This window comes from Telopea speciosissima, chromosome 7 (genome assembly GCF_018873765.1).
Source record: "Telopea speciosissima isolate NSW1024214 ecotype Mountain lineage chromosome 7, Tspe_v1, whole genome shotgun sequence".
Taxonomy (NCBI): domain Eukaryota; kingdom Viridiplantae; phylum Streptophyta; class Magnoliopsida; order Proteales; family Proteaceae; genus Telopea; species Telopea speciosissima.
The window spans coordinates 13,768,085-13,786,460 of record NC_057922.1 but is presented as its reverse complement, the minus strand read 5'-3'; the positions used below and the strand labels follow the sequence as shown (position 1 = coordinate 13,786,460).

General features: G+C 38.8%; 2 protein-coding genes and 1 long non-coding RNA gene across 3 annotated transcripts; all 3 read right to left on the bottom strand.

Moving 5' to 3' along the window:
- Positions 1-1,656: 1,656 nt before the first annotated feature.
- On the bottom strand, positions 1,657-7,487 carry LOC122667607 (cytochrome c). Its single transcript, XM_043863948.1, has 3 exons — positions 7,275-7,487; positions 5,171-5,304; positions 1,657-2,031 (listed from the first exon to the last, which is right to left on the bottom strand). Exons 1-3 carry the CDS (start codon positions 7,384-7,386, stop codon positions 1,936-1,938), a joined length of 342 nt encoding a protein of 113 aa, XP_043719883.1. The 5' UTR covers positions 7,387-7,487; the 3' UTR covers positions 1,657-1,935.
- Positions 7,488-14,084: 6,597 nt separating this feature from the next.
- Positions 14,085-15,703, bottom strand: LOC122667600. Its single transcript, XM_043863936.1, has one exon. The coding sequence runs from the start codon at positions 15,442-15,444 to the stop codon at positions 14,269-14,271; it is 1,176 nt and encodes a 391-aa protein (XP_043719871.1). The 5' UTR covers positions 15,445-15,703; the 3' UTR covers positions 14,085-14,268.
- A 63-nt stretch (positions 15,704-15,766) lies between these two features.
- On the bottom strand, positions 15,767-17,070 carry LOC122667609. The gene is made up of 2 exons (XR_006333822.1): positions 16,710-17,070; positions 15,767-15,820 (listed from the first exon to the last, which is right to left on the bottom strand). It is a non-coding gene; the product is annotated as an uncharacterized LOC122667609 (long non-coding RNA).
- Between the last annotated feature and the right edge of the window lie 1,306 nt (positions 17,071-18,376).

Below are 18,376 nucleotides of genomic sequence, written 5' to 3'. Positions count from 1 at the left end.
CTAGGGGATTGGTAACATCAATAAATTCCCTAAAAACAAAGCTATATACACAGCCAACAAAATAAAAAGATATATGAAAAATATTCTTGGGAGATAAAGAAACCACTAGTGGAGTAGCAATGGTAGCCAAAGTCGTATGGGTATCTACTTTAATATCATAAAATTTCTTTGATCCTAATGATCTAAAATGACCATTTGTAACTTGAATAGGGCAAACAATTGGGTTTGGCCTTGAGATTCTCCGGTCTTCTTTTTCGACATCTACTCCGGATTTGGCTCCACCATTGGACCTATGTCCTGCGTCCTCAAGTTTCTCATGATGGGAAGAGTTGACACAAAATCCATTGATGTGATGACAATTTTCCAAGGAAGATGGACCATTGTAGTTTCGACGAACTTCCGACACAAATTCATGAAACACTAGACCGAAACAATAGAGATGAAGGATGGACAATGACATGAACATGAGCAAAAGCGGAGTTGCAACGGGCATGCCTTAAAAAATGTCTTATACAATGATGAGAAAAGTCATAATGGACACCAAGTAATGATATTGTTTGATGAGTACTAAATGACGAACAACCCACTTGATCGACACCAAATGTTGAAACCATTTGGTAAGCACTAAGAGATGGCGCCATTTGAAGGGTATAAAGTGATGTACCCACTTGTTGAATCCCCCAAAATTAAATACATTTAATCCAGCAACCGTTTGAATAATAGATGGTGGTGAATGCATGAGCAACTTGAAGACTTGAAATGCATTAAGGTGATCGAGTAACTATCCAAGCTATTGAAAAAACCTGTTCGTATGGTTACAGTAACGGAAGAGTCGGCTGATCAGTGAAGCAGTGTTGCACGGCAACGATGGCGGCAAGAAGATCTCAGATCTAGCGTCGCCGATCAGCTATAGAATGAAAAGAAAATAAGTCGATAACCTATATATATTGATGAAAATCACACAAGATATTCTTCCGATTGTGCTGGCAATGCTTCTCACTCTGACAAAAAACTTGCAGCTTCAAAATTTCTATCGTTGATGAGAAATAGCAAATCAGATCTTTGAACACAAACCAATAACGGGGGGAGGGGCTGTGTCAGCGTTCAATTGAGTCATGTAAGGGATCAGATCCGTCACAAATCTGCAAAGCTCTATACTTCACTAGATAAAAAACATATTGAATTCATTAAATTAATAAATTAGCCCTCTATCTCACTTACTGGTGTTATTTACGACACTATTTGATACTCAAAACACCAATCTCTTACGCAATGCCTGCTGTTTCTCTTTTGAACAAAACAAGCATTGATCACATTACTCAAGAAGATAACAGGGAAGATCACGAACTGGGAGATTATACAAAGGGGCTAAGTTATAAAATCGATTTTGCCATGAAATTAAAGAATCAGGAAGCTATTCGCCCTCGCCAACCAACAACAAACCAAAACCAAACACCAACACACCCCCACCCCACCCCACCCCCAAAAAAAAAAACCCAAAAAATCAGAAAGCTCTGACCAAGTCATAAATGAAGTTTATTTAGGAAAGAGCATAATTGAAGAAACCAATTGAGCTCAACATTGAACTCTCTAGCATCACATATAAAATATGTAATATCATTTCACTTACTAAAGAAGTCTAACAAAACCAAACAATTAAGCAATATCAGCAACTGATCATTGAAGTGTCGGGGGATAAAAATCATCCAAGAATGAGGTAGAATTTCATATTGAATTTAAATCGTTAACCAGTGGCAATGCCCTCCTTCCAAAAGAGGTAATTAATCCTCCTACTCTTCTCTATTTAGGAAGAAACACCATGGCACACTCTGGTGGTCTTATTCTGAAAAAATATTGTTTCTTATCCGTCTCTGCAACAAGACACCCTTTAATTGCCGCAAAATGAATGAAACTAACTGTCCTAGACTTAGCACTTCAGGATGCTGTGGATTGCTTGAGAAATGCAATGAGATCAGCACGTTCCTGCGGCTTCTTCAGTCCAGGGAAAACCATCTTTGTCCCTGGGATGTACTGCAAGGGAGACAAAAAACTATCAATGAAACTATAGAAGGAACATAGCCAAGAAGCATGAATGCCCCATGCGAATTTATCAATGTATCTTCTGTTAATTCAATTTAACATTAAGAACTCAAACACATCATACTCTTGATTTCCAAGGCCTCAAGGTGAAGCACACTTTTCACCCTGACACTGATAGAATTGCATTTGGCATGGGCGGTAGGTAAATGATACATGCTTTGATTGCTTTCATGGTCATGTAGGATTCTACATGCATATTCAGTCATCTAAGACCAAAATAAAGCACAAACTCAGAAAAAAACAGAAAACCAAATATTGCCAGAGGACCATCTATTCATCTTTTCAAAACATTAATCAGGTTGTGCACACAAACTCAGAGAACATCAAGCCAAACCTTCATCAAAGGGAGGAAAATGCAGTCAACTTATTTCGAACGCTAAAATCAAGTATGGAATCAGTTGAATGAGCAAGTCCACTGCATTGATACAATACTCTTCTGTATCCCCTTTTTTCCCCTCCCTCAGAACATTACAGAAAACAATGACCTTACCTACAATGGCCTATATTTGAGGAATACAGACATTTTCAAGCAACATAATGTCGTATAGATAAAATGTTCTAAGACTGCACTCACCCAAACTCAAATATTTTTCTCCTTTTTTTGGGGTAATACTCAAATATTATGGCACAACTGATTTACAAGACTCCAGCAGTACAATATTGAGTGTTACAAGGTCCATGTAAGTTGCCAAACCAGCCTATCCTAACACTTGGCATACCAAGGAAGAAGGAAGCACGTTTCTTACTGGAATAAAATTCAATTCAATAAATTTAATATTAAAAAAAAAGAAAACACTCATTCTAGTGAACCAATATCCTCCCACTTAATTTTATTAACCCAATCCTAGTTTAAAAACCACAACAATGAAATAAACATTTTGTGCACTATAACATGTTTTTGTAAGATATATATTAATTTGTATCTTACAAAATTCTAATACAAATTAATCAGCAAACATTGTAATTTATAAGATACACCATTGTAAGTCTAATTTATTTTCTAAAATTTACTAATTAGTGGAGGTGTAACATTCTCCTAAAGAAGACAAGCTAGTAAATTTGCTAATCATTCACAAACATTGTGTTCTTGACAGATTTTTGTAAGATAGAATGTATGACACATTTCTCAAAATTCGGATGAGGGTGACAAAGAATCAATAGAATTTTAAGAAACCAATGAACAATTGATGCACTTGACGAGAGAAAATTTAGGAGAATCAAATGGACTAAAGAAAGGAGACAGAGAAGACAGCTCGCAAGTGAGAAAATAGAGAAATAAGGTGTGATGGGGAGAGAGAGAGCGAAGCCAGGCAATTATGAAACAAACCAAAACTAATCCATTCAATTCCGTAATTGTAAGTCATACAATGCTTATTAATAGAAAAACAAAAGAAATCTTCTAGATTAACTCAACTACTCATAAAATATAATATCTAGACTTTCTTTAATAGGACTCTAGGATGGCTACAGATTCTAGCATCTAGATTTCCTAAACTGGCTCAAAGACAAACATACAACCCAAACTAGTCTAGGAATATAATATAAATTCCCAACCAGTTATCAATACCAACAGGTGGCACACCAAAATAAAATATTAATTTCATGTACCCTTAACACCCTCCTTTCGGCCTTATATTTCAGCCCATTACAATTAAAGAAAAAACTAAAGCCCAACCCAAATCATTACTAAAATCTAGCCAAAGTAAAAAATAGGCTTGCATTGTCAACTCAAAAGCCATCAAATAACAACAAAGAGTATATTAGAGACAAGAAACTTAATGTAGAAATGTAGAGAGGAGAAAGAGATTCACCACAAATAATTCTCAGGTTTGACCATACAAACTCAATGAGAACCATTTATAACCCATTAATAATACCAAACTACAAACTGAATTGCAAGTTTAAACTACATTCACATTTATGGGCCATATATAAGAGGGGGGGGGGGAACTTATTTGAACCCCTAGTCATACTGAGTAAACTTTTTGACTTTTAAATAACAGCTGCTGCTAATCTCCAATCTAAATCCAATTTGCAAAGGGAAGGAGACCAACATACAAAGTTAACTGTCACTAGACCTCAAAAACTTAACTACCACCCTATTCCAATTTAAAAATTCAGTGACACGATAAAAACTCACTCGAAATAGTAAAAACCGTAGCATAGATTAGGACACTTTAGACCAATCCAAATACAACTTTCCAAGGGAAGAACTTACTAGTACTAATAGGACTCGAAAATAATGAAAGATGGTTAAAAGCCCTTAAACTATTAACCATTTTTAACTGTTGAAATATAAGGGGGGAAATGCAATTAGTGGTGGGCATACACAGTGCCCTTGTTTCAAACCATTGTTTGGATCTGTCCACTTTCAATGAGATGTGGCAAAAAAATTGAGCACGAGAACTGCCATTCCTTTATATTGTCAGACCTGTTTCTTTTTCTCCTTAAAAGGTTAATTTTATAATTTGCTAAAAATAGTAAAAGTTACTAAAAACTATAAATCAAAGCATTACAATAAGGATGCTCCAGCATTAATAAGATTCCAGACCCGGTTAATAAATAAGTTCAGTGCTGCTAATTACCACCTCGGAAACCCCAACTAGGCATTTTATTGGAAACTCCAAAGAAATAAGGCGGGTAAGGGATGCTACCCGATGATTGAATTTGAGTGCCAAATTTGTTTCGATATGACCCATATAGCCACCCGATTGAGATGGGTCTGGCACAACCACCTTCCCATTAAATAATAACAGAATTCCAAATTAAAGGGGAACACTTATGGAGCCTAGGAAAAGAACATAACAGCTAATGAAACAGTAAAAAAAATATCACATGACGCTGACTGCAATACTGACTACCGATTACCCTATAGCGGACCCATACAATAGCTGCAAGTTGAGAGGCTTTAATATGTCTTATGCTTCACCTTACAATGACTCAGTGTCGAGGACAGTAGTATGTACAAGACATCATACAGTAATTCAAGAATACCAATTGATTTAAAGCAACATCAATACAGAAGATTATCCAAACTGATTCACTTGGTGGTAGTAAGTGTAATTTATACCTTCTTAGGGTTAAGCAAGTAATCATACAGTGTCTTCTCTTCCCACATCACAGCCATGTTCTTGTTCGCAGCAGAGTAGGAGTACCCAGCAGTTGTCCCAGACTGTCTTCCAAACAAACCATTCAAATTGGGTCCTGCACATGCACACAATTTAAACATGACATACCAGAGAAGGCCAAAAAGAAAAGAAGAAAAAAAGCAGTAGCATGATTGTAAGGAATATAAACAAAATAAACAAAACTCATAATCCAGAGCACAAGACCCAAGTAAGTTCCAAAAAATAATTTCTGCCCCTTTCAAATCCAATCAGTGAAAAAAATAGCAGGGAAATGCATTATTTCCAAACACAACAATTTTCCACGTCGGTCACTCAGCTTGAAAGGATAAAGCAGTGGAACAACTGGAACTACACCCAGCTCTAGATTTCTGCTACTTCTGGTTGGAGCTCTTACAGACGTATTACATGGTAGGGCCAAACAACTTGTAGTTCCTTCAACAAGATACTCAAACACCACATTTTTTCCGATGTATATCAAGCACCGCATTAGGCCTAATAGTTTCTTATTACTTCCAAACTGCCCAGATTACTGTATCTTCCAGTGCTTAAGAAGGATACAGTTAAGGAACTTTCAAAAGGATCCTTATTGCCATTTCGCACAATATTATTTGAGTCATGCATTGATTAATGGAGTGAATAAGCCTTTCTGGTACTTCTAGACTTGGAAAGGTTTCCTATTGAATCACTGAGTGTATAAATTCAATCACAGCTAGTTCTCTAGCAATCCATGCCATAAAATATGAAGATTTAAAACAATCTTCCATCTAAATTGATACTGCCATGTAAAATTTACTCTTCAGCAGGCACATAAATTCAGTAAAATCGATGTTTATACACCTCCTTTTGAGGGCAAAGAAAAATAATAGAATTCCAGTATAACATTTATACGATCAACAACGCCTTGGGAATCAGATGGCAAGAAATCTAACAATTTCCATACATTATTCTTATATAATGTAACAGATGGCATGAATGTTAATAACATTCTCAAATCTCAAAGCAACAACAATGTTTTCAATGCTCAGAAATTAATAAATACACATCTCAAAATTATGTTCGGGGCAAAATCCATAAGACACCCAAAGGCTGATCGAGACAATGAATCAATGTATGCAGACACAAACAAAATCTTGTCAATCAGACAAGATTATAGATTTATCCAACCCCTTTTTTCAATAGACAGACAAAGCAGAAAATAATTATATGTAAAGCACAATAAATGTAAACAAGAAGGAATAATTCATTGGAACACCCACCAACATTGAAAAAATTAGAAAACTGAGCCCCACAAAATCCTCTTCTGTAATAATCAGATCAAACTCCAACCACATACTGGCCCCACAACCCATAAAAGCCAAAACAAACCTGCAAATAAAAAAAATACACAAACCATGCTCCTTTACCCCCTTGTGTTCATCTGATCCTTTCGAGCCATAAGATCAAATACACACGATATGGTGGCATCTTCTAAAGTACCGCAAGATACAAACCAGAATAGATTAAGATAAACAAACGATTAACATAGAAACTTTCTGGATGTAATGCCATCACAAACACCAACCATTATACTCCAAACTCGTCAACAGAAACCCCTCGAGACACACCCAAAGAGCCGACCATTCTTCAACCTTCTGGCCCCAACACTTTATGAGGAGAAATGAGATTGATTAGAAAACGATAGCTGGGCTCCTCTAAAAGAATCGACGTCTCAAGTAGCCGCATCTCTCAAAATCATCTCCATCAGCAGAGAAAAAAGTCAGAGAAATCAACACCCTTTAACGTGAAACCAGTTAAATGACCCGATAGAATTCGCAAATTACCCCCAAACAGGGAGAATAATTTTAACAGAACCGCGTAAACAAATCAACATCCAATGAATATAGATCGACAAGATCAGATCAAAAAGACTTTTAAACACAGAAACGATTATTGTAACCCACGGAATTCTAAAGAGATCACGCAAGATATCAGCGTAATGATCAACATCAGATTCACAGAAATCAAACACATCTACAAAGAAAACGAGATTAGATATAAGAAACCAACCTTGCTTGTGTCCAGCACCCTTATCGACCGTGTGGCACTGAGCACACTTAGTCTTGAAAATCTTTTCTCCAACCTTAGAATCGCCGGGTGGAGCTTCGTCAAACGTCGCCATTGCTCCTCACAAACTTAGGATTTCCTCTCCTTCAATTCCACAGCTCTGAGCCTCTGAGAACCAGAACTTTTTAGGGTTTTTAATCACCCACGAAAAAGTGCTTTATTTTTAGAACTAACAAATCTGAGAAAAAGAATAACGAATTTCGTGGCTCGAATGACGAAAATAGCCTTCAAGTGCAGTTAATATTACAGAATCACATAATTGTTGTTGCTGAAATGACGAATTTACCCTTTTTAACCCAGAAGAGGACTCTTCTAGAAGCTGTTTGAGTTTGACCTTGACTCAACTCTGTTGCTTGGGCGTGAGGAATGCTTGGTTGAGGCTTCGAACACGCGTTTTGTATGTAAGTTAGGTACAGTAATGCTTACGACTTCTTAAAATCAACGTTTTATTAATTGGAGAAATAACGCTCTACCTGCGGCACGGTGAGATGAGTGAGTCCCTACGCCTCGACACGGAAGAGAGGAATGACCACCGCAGCCCCAGATTTTTCCAGCTTTTTATGGGTGTGGTGGTCATTTTATACACCCTTGTGAGGTGTAGCACACTGCACGCAGGTAGCATTCTCTTTTCCTTTATTAATGATATTTTAAAAAATGAAGAAATAATTATTTGATTGAGAATTGAGAGTTGAGAACAGCGATTAATCAAATCCATTTAATAATAAGGGAAGTAGTTTTTTGTCCGAAAGTGTGGTCTATACTAGCACTCCTATGTATTTATCTCTCTCCTCCTCAAAACAAGGGTGTAGAGGTATCTTTTCATATGGGGAGGAGAGAGATAGATTCATGAGAGTGTTGGCCTAGGCCACACTCCTGGAGAGAAAACTTTCTCCTTAATAATAATCAGTTGGAATCTTATCAGACACAGCAAGGAGTGAAATGGCCACCTTATCCTTGGCCGAGTGGGGGTACGGCGATCATTTTTTGGCCTTGTTGTGTCTACGCAGCACCGCAGGACGGGCAATGCGTCTGAAACTAAAATGACTTGGTTTGAACGATAACTTTCCTATCCATGAATTCCCCATAATAAGACATTGAAATTAGAGAAGCTCTATGAGAAACCAAAGGCATGATATCACTAGAAAAATACACATTCCATCTTTGGGTTTTCTTGAAAGATTGGAAGAGATCCAAATTATCCTTTATTATCCTATTATTTTTAACTCTGTTAATGTAGAAGATGGAGCAATGGTTACAGAGCGAGAGAGAGAGGAGTGAGAGAAAAAACTCAAACCTGAGAGTGGGAGCAGAAATTGAGAGATCCTCCGCTGGTTTTTTGTTCCGACGGGCACTCCGACAAAGCGAAAGGAGTGAGGGTAAGGGTTTGTCAAGAGAAGTGAGAGAGAGGTCCGCAAAGAGCTCCGACAGCGAAGGTTGCAGAGGTGTGAGAGAAACCTGATTCGCGTACGAGAGAACCTTAACCTTTGTGTTTGAGACTGGGAGTGGTAGTGGCACAGCAAGATTACAGACCGTCAACCACTTCGCTGGAGGTTGCAAAGAACCTACCTCCGCTATGAGAGAGGAAGGATTTCGGGAGGAGTGGAAAGAGGAGAGAGGAGAGAGAGAGAATAGTGGGAAAGCACTAAAGCAGTTAGGAGGGGTTAATGAAAAGTCATTTGGGAAAAGCAATCGCACTTTGAACTTGACCGTTGGATTTAAAAAGTCCACGTGTAGACCATCGGGAGGGGGAACCGGAGGAACCTGAGGTGATAAAAATCCCCAAGACATTACCTCTTGGCAATCCATGAGACTTCTACGCATGTCCATCCCTGCTCCTTCGCTCCTTGCAAGTCCTAATACAATTCCCGAATTTTTTATTCTTGAAGACTCCCTACAAGACCATTTCATGTAGGTCACCACAAGTTGAGAGTTAACTAAAAGATAGAAACGCATCTTGTTGCATTAGTAAGCGCTATTTGAAACTGCCATCACAAATTAAGATAGAAGAACCCCTCCATCTAATAACTTTCGGAGAAGTAGTTTTCTGTCCGGAAGTGTGGCTTACATTAGCACTCCCATGTGTCTATCTCTCTCCTCCTCAAAACATGGGGGCAGAGGTGTCTTTTCAAATGAGGAGGAGAGAGACTCAAGGGAGTGTTGGCATAAGCTACACTCTCGAACAGAGAACTTTTTCCTTAACTGGACAAGTACGTTGAATCAAAAGAGGACAAAAAGCTTAAGATCGCAAACCCTTTTTTATGGAACACAAGTCCATTTGTTAATCAGTTGGACAAGCAACAACTGATAAGGGCTAATCTTATGAAAAATAATCATATTACGAATCAACCAAACAAAATAAAAGTAGATAACAAAAAGTGAGATAAGAATTTGCTTTCTAGATTTCCACATGGAAGGATGAAAAACAATAAAAAAAAAACTCTGTTCAGGAGTGTAACTTACGCCAGGACTCCCATGAGTCTACCTCTCTCTCTTCCCCATATGAAAAAACACTTATGCACATTTGTTTTGAGGAAGAGAGAGATAGATAAATGAGAGTATTGGCATAGACCACACTTTGAAGAGAATACCATTTCCCAATTTCCCATAAACAAAAATAATTAAGAATTTAACCAAATCACAAAAAGATGTTATAGTATTTCCCACTTTATACGATCTAGCCCTACCACAAAACGTTTAGGAGGGAGAAACTCTACGATTCATGCTGCCTTCAATTCATGTAAGATTACATAATGGCAAGGCAAAAAGGTTTTTCTCTAAACTAATGGACCAGTTTTTTCCATGCATAAAGGGTGACGTGGAATCTTTCATGACCACATGAATATCATTATATGTTCATGCACCTCATGGATATGTCAAGTAGTCATGTCAACTGCACGGTTTTATTGGCCTTGATCCTCTCCCCACATGGGTGAGAGTCAGATGAGATGGAGATTCTCAATGAGAGGTTCACCCATGTGGGGGAGGGAATCCACACTCCAGTTTTATGGTTAAGATCTGTTGGAGCCCAAAAATGCAATATTTCAAAGCTCTATTGTTGAATCAATTTTTATGAGTAATGTCTTTAAGAACAAAATACTCTTATAATCATTTTCTGTTTGACCATAACACTGGGCAAAAAAAGGGATCATGGACTTGGAACATGATTGTTAGCATTCTCCCCCACTTCAAGTTTATGGTGTCTCGTAAAATTTATTTTGCCAAGACAATTTCTTTTGATCTAATCCGTAGACTCCACATAGTTTAATGTCATCTCTCGTTGCCTCCAATCTTACTGTTAACCTTATGATTAAGGTCAACTCCTTCATTGACACTTCTTCTTGGAATATGACTCTTCTTTCTACTCTACTTCGTCTATCCAATATTCTCTTTTCTTGGGGCCCTGATCATTGGTGGTATCAATTATCTAGAACTTGATAGTTAACACCAAACTGGCTGTCAGGTACCTCTTCAAGATCAAAAGTAATCCACCCCCCATACCATTGGATTACACAACCTCTTCTCGGCACTTCAATGATGAAATTTCATCTGGAAATTGGATATTCATCCCAAATTCAAGATTTATTTTTATAGAGGGTCTTTCATAATGGGATACCTGTTAGAGAAATCCTAGGTAAATGGATTAACTTAAACATGTGTTGTCCTTTTTGTAAAACACATCAGGAATCTATTTGGCAATTTTTTTTCACATGTGACTTTATCAAAAGGATCTGGATTGTAGGTCCTTCAGGATTAGAATATAAAAGACTCAAAGTCAAGCCTCTTCTTTTTGGTTTACCCACAAATGGGGTTTTAGTGTGACTGCAATCACTTTCTACATCATTTGGAAGCACAAGAATCAAGTTGCTTTCTCAAATATCACCTTGAATTTGAAGCAGATTTTAGACAATGTCAATCAATGGGTTAGTGATTTGAATTTATTCCCATTCAAGGATGAGGGTTTGGATTACTTAGTCAGACATTGTGGTAATGTTTCTATCACTTGCTTATCTTTTGATATTCCTTATCTAACTGATCGTATCTTAATTTTTGCAGGATATACTAACAGTTCTTTTACCAAATCTGGACGGGTTTTTTGGTACTTTGTTTCAAAGTCTTTTTGTTTTGGTTGAGTTGAACAATAATTTGACAAATAATTTTATTGAGGCTGAAACTCGAGGTCTCCTCAAGTGTTTAAAGATTGTACATAATCTAGGATGAACTAATACTCAAGTTTAGAATGTTTCTTAAGAATTGTAGGAATTGATCAAGACATCTTTTGGACCTTCGTGGCTTTGGAACTCTACATATATCTTTTCTCAATTTGAACCTCATACACAATCTATTAAGTTTTGTAATGATGAGATAATCGGATTTGTCATTTGTTTAATCTACAAGTTTAAAGGGCATGTGGGATCAAGATCAAGATAGGTCTTTCAAGTTCTGGAAAGCTCTCCTTAGTCCTTACCAACTTAATGCATTTAACACTTGGTAGACATTTCTCTCAATATTTTATTTTTAAGATAAATACATCTGACGAATCCAATGTTTAGAAAACTAATTTTGAGATTTCTCATGTTTAGGGAGTTATGTTCCAAGCCAAAATATAGTTCCAACTTTACCCTCAATAGCTAAATTTGTTTAGATTCCTTGCATATATCTCTATGGTATCAGATTGGGTATCGATCACCAGCAAAATCGATATGATATCCATACAATATCAGCACGATCAGCTGTATCTGATAAATTTGTCTCTGATTTTTTTAAAAATTGATTTTTTTGACTGTTTTACCCTTTGTTCGTACTGTTTCATCGAGACAATATTGATATCAATGTCTAGTAAAGTCGATACATACCACCCATACCGATACTGCAAACCATGCTCTCTCCCGTTCTCCTTGGGTTTTTACCCCTTTCCTTTTTTGATCCAACTCCTCCTAAGGGAGCTTAGCACCCAGAGAGTGCCCAAGGGACATTCAAGGGTTGGGTTATATTGCACACATCTCGGTGCATGTCTAGAGATATGTGTGACACAACTCAACGGCTAAATACTACCTGAACGTGTTGAGCTCCTTGGAGAGGAGCTCAAGTCCTTTTCCTGCCTCTGCCCTCACCAACCTACTCCCCTTTGTTGTCAAAAGAGATGGTTCAGTGATGATGTAACATTTGTACCAAATGCAATGCCAAACAGGTGTTAAAACATGCCGGAGGGCGGAGACCCTATCAGAGAAGTCAACTCGCGGTTTCAAGTCTTTGTATCCTACGCTCCACTTTGGTCGTTGATGATGTAAGGTCTTGTCTGTCTATCATAGTCTCATGGTAAAGACCCACAGAACTCAGAAACAAAAATTGCTCGATCGAGGTCGGGTCACATTTAATGCCCCAATTACTGAAACATGCTCTCATGACTCTTTAGCTGCCGATCGAGTTATGATTTCCCATCATCTTTCATGCCTTGCTTTTAGAAATTCTCAACCTCTGGTGGTCGATACCCTCGCAACCTATGCCATCTACTGCAAACATTCCATTAATCAGGAATCGGCTAACACCAATCCTGATTTCCAACCTTCCAGATCGTTATTGCCTGAATCAGAATCGGATCGATCGAATCAAATCTGAATCAGCCGATTCCTAGTCATTCTTTTGTTATTCACCTAGAGTCGATCCGATTCATGGGCCAATTCCAAATTCCTATACTGATTCTATTTTTCACCACAAAAATGATTAGAACCAATTGGATCGAACCATTTCAAACCGATACAGATCTGAACGATTCCATCCCTGATTATGACTTTTAAAACCCCGCTCTTCAAACAATCTTTATGGCCTCAAATACCCAGGTAGGTTTCCTTGGGAGCCAAATTATATTTACTGGTAAGCATCCCTTGCTGAACGAATGCTGACCAACGTAGGAGGAAGGGAGATGTGGATGGTGGGACAGAGGGAGGGGGAGGGTAGGGGCAGTTGTTGCGGGAGGGGAGAGGGGGGGTAGAAGGGTAAGAGAAGAAAGACGAGGTGGACCGGGGTAGCAGGGCAGGGAGAACAGCATGTAACTGTGGTGGTGCTATGTGTGGCGTGGGGTGGGGGGAAGTGGGGGTGGGCGAGAGAAATCGACATGGTACAAGCTGAAAACATATCCAGTTTGAAACAAAATCAGTTAATAAAATAACTGTACCCCATACATAGTTTTCTTAAACGGTTGATACCCGATTCCTCAACTGTAATTTACCTTAGATTTTTTTAAGGGAGACTGTTCTCTGTGCCGGGGGGGGGGGGGGGGCAGGCTCCGCCCAAACACATGGGAGTGGGCACAATAACCACCCTGCCCCCGAGTGGCAGGCCCATGTGTGCTGCAGCACAGAGAACATGAGCCCTTTTTTTAATTAACAAACCCAATAGACTTTTTACGGGAACTAAAAACACACAATATGCTCTTCAACAAGATATTTCTATAGCTCACAGCCAAACAGCTTGTGAAACAAAGAAGATAACTGTTATGGCAAACACGATCGATAACAAGAGTTTCCAGTTTGGCCCTAAGCAATGAGCTTGCCCAGTCAAGCTTATTTTGTAGTCAAAATGTAGTTACTGCAAATCATTGACAGAAATTTGCAAGTGAAAAAATTTGTGCCTCTTACCTTGTGCAAAATCAGCGTGTGTTGTTCTTCACTGATCCTCAAATCATTTGACAAACCTGCATAGTGGGTCAAGAAATGATGATAAAAAGATCCTCCTAGCAAAAAAGAGTGCATGTTTAAGGCAGGCAGAACCGCTCCTCTCATAAAAACAAAAATTTGAGAATACAGCTACCAATTCCTATGAACAAGAGATCCTTATTAAATTGTTAAAGCAACCCCTTTACATACAACCTTTCATTACCACAAAACTGATATAACAAGAAGAAGCCCACCCTCTAGATTCCTATTGTTCAGAGACTTGTTTAAGGGTGGAGCATGGGCCGGCCCGGAAGTGGTGGAGAGCCAGGTGGAGAGGACACAAGCCGATGTGAATCAGGCGAGAAGAGAGACAATTCCTCAAAGACCTCTGTTGAAGCATCATCCCTCACCATAGTCCTGAAGGAGATTGACCCACGCTTTGTTGAAGCATCCGAGTTTCTCGCAACACTAGTAGATGAACTCATTTCAAGAAGGCTCTGGTTAGCAACTAGAGAAGCAGTATCATTGTTGAGATCTGACCTTCCTGTGTCTTCCAAATCCCTAATTACCCTCAAGGCCAAGGAATCCACAATCGGGCAGTAGACAAGCATGGTGATACCCACCCCGGCACAAGATAAAAGAACAAGAAAAGCTAGAAAGACTAAAGCTTCAAACAAAACATGCTCCGGCCGAGACAGAACAGATAAACCAAGCAAAAGAACCCTTACTGGGAGGAAGCTGGTCACAGAGAATATCAACCAATAAACTCTCCTTCGCAACCCCTTGTTGATCACCGAATGCGCCATACGCCTTCCAAGCCACAGCAAATAGACAGTTACTAGAATTGCAAAAAGCCCAATGACAATTGTACTCAGTAAAGGGTAAGTGCAAAGGGCAGCATCATCATGGTGCACAACTGCTGTTAAGAAGGAATGAGGCATCTTCCTTGCAAAGTTTCCACTGTTGAAACTGGGCCCAATTAATATGATAATGAGCTGAAGTACAAACAAAGGAATGCAATATAGAAGAATATAACTGGCTGTCTTTCCATTCCACCGCCGGCTTAAAGTACCTGACCCCCTCCTCTGCAAGGAAGCACGGAGGAGAAATATAAGTGTGAGAAGCAGGCATGGTTCTGAAAACCCCAGATTTGATAGGACGTAAAATTTGCAGGCAATCTCCTGCCACTTCAAGGTAAGGAAATGCAACAGTCTTCCCTGTCTCAAGAAACTCAAGCGCACAATTTCCCCAAAACACCACCAAATCGCAAAAAAGATTAGCGCAATTCGGATGATCCATGGTCCATTAAAATATCGAAGTGGAGCAAAGCCTTGTCTTCTGATCCGAGCTTGGAAGTAAACTGAATAAAGTATGCAGAGAACACTGAAAAGTACCAATACAATTACTAGAGAGATTGTCACCACACCGAATGCCTCGGTGACGAGTCTGGTCAGGGGCATTACCCGAAGCACAGATTCCACGCATGCTCTCCGCCAGCATGGATACAGAAAGGTCCCACCAATAACGTCAAAATGCCCTCAAAAAAATGACCCCAACAATGTCGAAAGCCTAGTGAGCAACCCGGCACAACCATATACAAAGCGATTCAACAGCAGCAGTAGCAGATACCTTCCCAACAACCAAACCAGCATGAACAGATTTAAACTTCCAGAGTCTACACACAAACTCTTCAACCTTTTCAAGCACCAACTCCTACGATTATCATATTCTACCAAAGTCACAAGTTATGCAGATTCAGGTTGAACTGTTGCCTGCTCATACGAGTCTGAAGAATTCCACTCATGGGTTCAAGGTCAACCATCCATTTTAGACCACCTAAATTTTGATGGAGAAATATCATCAGATAATGCAGACAAACGAGCAATAAATTAACAGAACAAATCAAAACAATTGGAGGTAAAAATACTAAATAAAATTCGGTTCATAGAGATGGTTTAACTATTATAAGTAAGACAACAAACTACAAACATTGGAACCATGGAAGCTAAATAGAGAGAACACTATGGTATCTCAGCAAACAGAACATAAACTTCCACTCGCCTATCCTTCTTCACGATTGAAAAGCTCACATTCTTCCTAAAATGAATAAAAAAAATTCCATTTTTCTAAGAATCACCTGCACCGAAGGCTACAAATCCTACAAGGATCGAGAGAAAGTAAAGAAACCGCTCTCTCTATAATCGAATTTCACGACCAAGTACTCACATGCTTGACCACCACGGCCGTCTCACTTCGAATGAGAGCAAGAACGACACTCTAACATCACAGAAAAAAGGTCTAATAATCCCTCCATACTACCCATCAGAAGGCACCAGAAAAATTAATACTTCTAACGACTAACATTTATTCTAAACATTTCTAGGGGTAAATAAATGGAAATTCTTCAGACAAGCTTCAATGTAACTCTGATACCTTCAGAAACATGATCACATAATTGCATTACACCTCATAGACGCAAAAAGATAATCTTAAAAACAATTACAAAATATAACACTACTGGAAACAGTTCCGAGAACAAAAAAAGATATTATTCAAGAGATCTTCATAATTTCACATAAACAAGAAACTAAAAAATGGGGAAAAAAATTATTATTCACCGTAATCCAGCTAAAATTAAAATTTTTCTTCAAAACATCATCATCTACCAATCAAGCACTTTAACGCCACAAAACTCCAACAGTAATTCAAAAAAAAAGGAGAATACCTGTGAGGAGACCTCGCCAGTGGCCAGCATTTCGGTCTCAAAAACTGACCCTCTTTCCCTAGAGATGAAAAACCCTGATTTCAAGCATTTTTAGACCAAAACAGTACGTCAGTACCAAATCGAACCGAAAAAAAGATGAAACCAGAGCTCTCCGATAGATGAATCTCGATTCGCTGAACTCCAATGATGATTCTAAAAGCTGCAAAAGAAGATCGAAAGCCCTAATCCGTGAAGAAGAACGAGAAGAAAGAAGACGAAGTAGGATGAGAGAGAGGGAAAGAGAGAGACTGCAAACAAAACTGGAGGAAGAGAAAAAGCGGAAGGGGTCTTGGTTGCTGACAGGCTGTCTCCAGCTGTGTTTTCCGAAGCTTTAGGTACGGAAATCAAAGCCGAGGTTGGGATTTATACGAGCCTAGCTGGCAGCATCGAGGCTGCGTCTTCTAGTGGTTGTGTTTTTTGTCCTCTCCAGAAATGACCTTCTTAGAATCTTTGAACCTTAGAATGTAAAATGACAACAATATCCTTGAGCTGTTAGTTATACTATGGACAGTAATTTTGATCTATTGACGACCCCTTAAAAGAACGTTTTTCATTCTTGGACATGGTTTTAAAAATCGGATTCGGGTACGGATCGGTCAAGATCAATATTGATTTGATATCAGTTCAGATTATCCCGTATCAATCTGGATCGGACAGTTTTATCCTTATCTTTCATTTTTAAAATGAATTTTTTAATCATTTTATCATTTGTTCATACCAATTCACCAATACAGGATCGACCAAGAAACGAGATTGAGGCGAACAATTCATCCGATCCATAACCGAATCCTAAAACCATGATCATGGGTTGGCATCTTCCCTTAACATATGATGACATAGATAGGGCCTCCCTTGGTTCCCTTGCTTAGTCAAAATCTAAGGTCTTAATCTTGTATACAAGTACATAAGTTGTTGTCGAGAAAGGTTCAGTATTGGCTACTTTCCTTAGCATTGAAATGAAATCGATGGGTTTGTTCTACCTAAAAAAAAATAAAAGAACTGGGTTTGGGGCTTTGGCATGGAATGTTACATTGAGTGGGTAGACTTAAACATGTGATATACATAGGAGCCAATTTCCCGTCACCTACGGTGTGAATGGAGAAACCCTTATTGTTTTGAGTATCTTGGAATGAGTATCGGGAAAAATGGAGAGGGCATTATTGACTGTGTACAATAAGGAAAAAAATAATCAGGATGGGTGGGTGAACCCTACTTCATTGGAGGAGGAAAAGTTTCTCCATATAAATAATGGAGAAAGAATGATGCTAGCAACTCCTTGTGTCCATCTCTTTTCTTTCCCAATAGAGGGTAGATATGTCATTTCATAAGAGGGGATGAGAGAGATAGATAGTGGGAGGCACTAGCTTATGCTACGTAGTCTGACAACGTTCTTTTCCTCATATATATAGGGAGGGGGATCGTTGTCTGACTACATGGTCACTATGCCAACCTAGGGGTCAATGAGAGCGTGTGCATGGGCATCCAACTAGGAGGCGGGGTGGTCATTTCACAACACCCTATATCTGGGTGTAGGGGGTGCCACTGGGCAGCATTCTTTTTCCTGTATATATGTGGAAAGAAAGTTATTCCGATGGGAGAATTTAGGGTATGATGAGATATGTACAATA